This window comes from Nanorana parkeri, unplaced genomic scaffold (assembly GCF_000935625.1).
Source record: "Nanorana parkeri isolate BGI_ZX_2015 unplaced genomic scaffold, ASM93562v1 scaffold1796, whole genome shotgun sequence".
NCBI classification, from domain to species: domain Eukaryota; kingdom Metazoa; phylum Chordata; class Amphibia; order Anura; family Dicroglossidae; genus Nanorana; species Nanorana parkeri.
In genome coordinates this window covers 64,406-68,557 of record NW_017308064.1, presented here as the reverse complement: position 1 = coordinate 68,557, position 4,152 = coordinate 64,406, and the positions used below count along the sequence as shown (strand labels likewise).

Below are 4,152 nucleotides of genomic sequence, written 5' to 3'. Positions count from 1 at the left end.
GATGGTACAACGGGCTGCAGCAGTGGTATGTGGGGGGGGGGGGGGGGTAGTCCCACTGCAAGGGTCAATAATTTTTTCTTTAAGGAGCATTGCGACCTGGCTCCTAGGATCTGTCCAGCCTAGTTTTATAGTGCCGTCACCCTCTGCCCTAGAACAATGGGGAACAAGCTACTTGGGACTCCAAGGAAGGGCTCAGCGGCATGTCCAATAGTGGTGCGACACCACTGAATCTAACACAACAGATGACAAGGAACATCCATAGCTACATTCAGTTAACGGTCTGCATCTTTGGTGGTAATTTGGGCACCTCTACACACTTTTGCATGCTTGGGCAATTTGTTTTAGCCAATGGAAAGCCGGTTACTAGGCAGAGTAGAGGATTGTTAGGAATGACATAAGAAGTCTATTGGGGCCACAATAAAGCAATCATGGCCCATACATGACATTAACATAACATGCATCTCTGAGGAGCGAGCCCATCACTCCAAACCGCTCAGATCTGGAGGTGGCTCAACATCAGCGTCACCATCAAGCAAGTTAGAAAATGACACACATCGCTTCTGGAGAAGTTGTGGAGGCCGGAGCTGAGCATTCCAAGGCAATGAAATACAAATTGCTGGCGTGTATGAGCACCTTCAAGTTTGGGGAAGATTATAGCATTGCAGAGGGTTAACAGACCCCCAGTCACCCCAACACAGATTAGTAGAAGAGGTCAGGCAGTAACAGTACAACTGTGCTCTGATAAAAGGGACTACAACACCCAACATGCCTGGTAAGAGGTCAGCCCCACCCCCTCCCTGTGTACGACCTGACACTACACGGACAGAGGTCACAGGGTGGAGCGGACCCTCGCCGGTGCTCAGCAGAGGGGAAGCGGGGAGACAAGGAGCTCACTCACTCTCTTTCTAGCTGCCTCGCTGGTACGTACACAAGAGACCAGGCGGCCGCTCTCAGGCTGCCGATCAGTCCCAGCCCTTTGTCCGAGGAGGGGATCGCCAGCTCTCCGTCCGCCATCCTCGCCCTGTCACACCGATCTCTCCCGCAGTCACCAAGTTCCGCTCCAATGCTCTGCACCAATCACTCTCATCTGAGGTTTGTTGTGAGAATGAAGGAATCACCCCTCTCCCTACGTCACGGCTCAATCATACGACATGGGGAGGGACTGTGAGTCATGTGATCCAGCATGGATGGACGGAGCGCCGCCATATTTGTTATGGGCAGGTTTACTGTTTATCTTGGCGCAGAGTGGTTCTAGACCGGAGAAGTGAACGATTTTCACCAGCCAGGGGAGAGGGAATATGAAAATTGAGATTCTAGGTCCATTTAGTAAAGTAATGCGAGATGTAAACATAAATACATTATAGTGTGACTATTTCATAAGCAGGCTTCTGAGGTGGGAAAGAATTTGGTGTGCATAATTATTATTATTATACAGGATTTATATAGCGCCAACAGTTTGCACAGCACTTTACAAAAATGAGAAAGACAATACATTTAATAGGGATGCACCGATACCGATACTAATATACCGCCGATGTGTCGATACCGAGTATTAGGGGGAGTACTAGTACTCGCCCAAATGCTCCGATACCTTTCCCGATACTAAAACTTACGGTCAGAGGGAGATTTCCTCTGACCAGCAGTGCCACGAGGAAAGATGGAGCTGGGAAGCTGTCTCCTTGCTGTTTGGTCGGCTTGATGCTGATTAGCCGGGAAGCCGATTTCCCAGCCAATCAGTGTCGAGCCGGGCAAACAAATCTGATAATATAGCGACTGACCCCCACCCTGCAGGCACTTAATTCCACTCACATAGATTCTTAGCGATCTTTAACGTACCAGTCCCTCGGCCAGATCTTTCGTCTCCTGGGTTTACAGCGCTCACGTGACTGGCGCTCACCATGCTACTGCGCATGCACAGGATTTCTGAATGAGAGCGCTGGACAGTCTGCGCATGCGCAGTAGCAGGCTGAGGGCCGATCACGTGGGCGCTGTACACAGAGACGCGGGCAGATTCGGGAGATCGGTGTCTGCCTAGCTGGCCGAGGGACTGGTATGTCAAAGAATGCTAAGGATCTATGTGAGGGGAATTAGGTGCCTGCAGGGTGGGGGTCGGGTCACCATATTGTCAGATCTGTTTGGTAGGCCTCGATGCCGATTGGCTGGGAAGCCGGCTTCTCGGCCAATCAGCATCCAGTCGGCTAAACAGAATGGAGTTGGCTTCCTGATTGCCCGGGAAGATGGCACTATGCTACCGGAAGTATCGGTATTCGGTATCGACGAGTATCGAAATATAAGCATCGGTACTCGATACCGGTGTCGGTGCATCCCTAACATTTAACAATACACTTTCAGTACAGGAGGTAGGAGGGCCCTGCTCCTGAGAGCTTACAATCTAGTAGGCAGGGTAAGTGATACAAAGGTAATAACTGGGATGATTTCATGGAAGAACTGAAAGTACTGTTATATCGAAGTGGAATATATATGAAGAAAATTGCATGGCTAGTAACGTGCAACTAAACATGTGAATAGCGCACAGAGGAAAACGAGATGTACCACCATGAAGTGTCCATACAGAATGAAAACAGGTACTGAGAATTTTACCCAGTAGTGTGTGGGCTTGGTGCAAACCGAGTTTGCCAAAGCATGCGCAAAACTGTCAGGGACACCCCCATCTTGACACCCCCTCTTCCTGACCCAGACCACAGCTGATTGGGCAGGGAGCGTTGTGTGTCACCTACAGTTTTGCACATGCTTTGGGCAAACTGGGATCACATTAAGTCCACCCAATCAGTACTTCGTTGGGCCGCCTCGTGACTCCACGAGATGTTGAAAGGTGATGCGAGGAATCTGACACTGCACTGTTGCACTTCTGTTGTCTTGTACCAGTCTTGCCACTCTCCGTTCTGCCCTAACATTGACTAGTCGCTGACGGCCACAATTCGCACGTACAGACCCACATTTTCGGCTGACACTCCAGTCTTTAAACACTTAAACAACAGCTGCTCTTGAACATTTAACAATTCTGCTGTTTTGCTGATACTCGCTCCATGGCTCCGAGCACCAACAATCATCCCACGTTCAAAGGCTGTTAAATCGCGTTGTTTACCCATATCTTCAGAAAAAAATCACTTCTACTGTCGTGGTAAACAACCTGCATCCCTATTTATAATGGTCTGGCCCTCTAGCAACTTCAGCGCGAAATTATAGCTAATTATAGCTACCGTATTTTGCGGTCCATAAGACGCACCGGACCATAGGATGCAGGGAGGTCCGGCGCGCCTTATGGAGCACTCGACAGACTGTACACTGTAGCTTCTGTCACAGCTTTTATGACAGAAACTGTGACAGAAGCTGCAGTTAGTGACCGCTGAGACAGGTGGCGCTGTGATTACAGCGCCACGGTCTCAGTGATCACACAGAGCAGACGAAGAAAGTCCGTTCTTCGTCTGCTCTATGGTGATCTCCATCGTCGCCGCTGCTCGGTTTTAATACGAGTGATCTCATTAGATCACTCGTATTAAACGAGCAGTGGCTCCTACTGCTGAATACGATCGCCGCCGCCGCTGCTCGGCTTTAATACGAGTGACCTCATTAGATCACTCGTATTAAACGAGCAGTGGCTCCTACTACTCGCCCGGCGCCCGAAACTGCATGTCTCGGGCGTCGGGATTCGCTCCATAAGACGCAGGCACATTTTCCCCCTCCTTTTGGGGGGAAAAAAGTGCGTCTTATGGAGCGAAAAATACGGTAATTTGCCTACAAACGTCAGGTGGTCATAATAATCTGCCCACTCAGTGTATATATATATATAGATAATAATGTAATGTATACATATCAGCACAGTGACACCAGTAACCTCCAAACTTAAACTACACATCTTTTTAGGTCTGACATTATTACTTACTATATTTGTGCAAGACCTCTTACACTTAAGCTGTCTGTTGTTGCACAACAGGAACAAGATGATCAGGCAATTTTCGTGTGATGCTCAGAGTGTAGAAAATAATTTTCCATTTTTTATTCAAATTCTTGCAGTACCAACATATGAGAAGCAGAGTATGAAAAATAGATATGTATATGAATAGTAAAACTCATATAAAACAATATAAAACATCAATTTAAAATGTATAATTAAAAAAATAAGTAAACTGA

At 48.0% G+C, this 4,152-nt stretch overlaps 1 protein-coding gene across 2 annotated transcripts in view; it reads right to left on the bottom strand.

Annotated features, from left to right (window-relative positions):
- The window catches only part of ABHD5 (abhydrolase domain containing 5), a 37,140-nt gene extending 36,008 nt beyond the window's left edge, over positions 1-1,132 (bottom strand). Inside the window, exon 1 of one of the 2 annotated variants that reach the window (XM_018571636.1) lies at positions 899-1,132. In XM_018571636.1, the coding sequence (XP_018427138.1) occupies positions 899-1,014 (116 nt within the window). In that variant the 5' untranslated portion in view covers positions 1,015-1,132. The remainder of the gene's footprint in view (positions 1-898) is intronic. The other variant, XM_018571637.1, reaches the window with a different exon arrangement.
- Between the last annotated feature and the right edge of the window lie 3,020 nt (positions 1,133-4,152).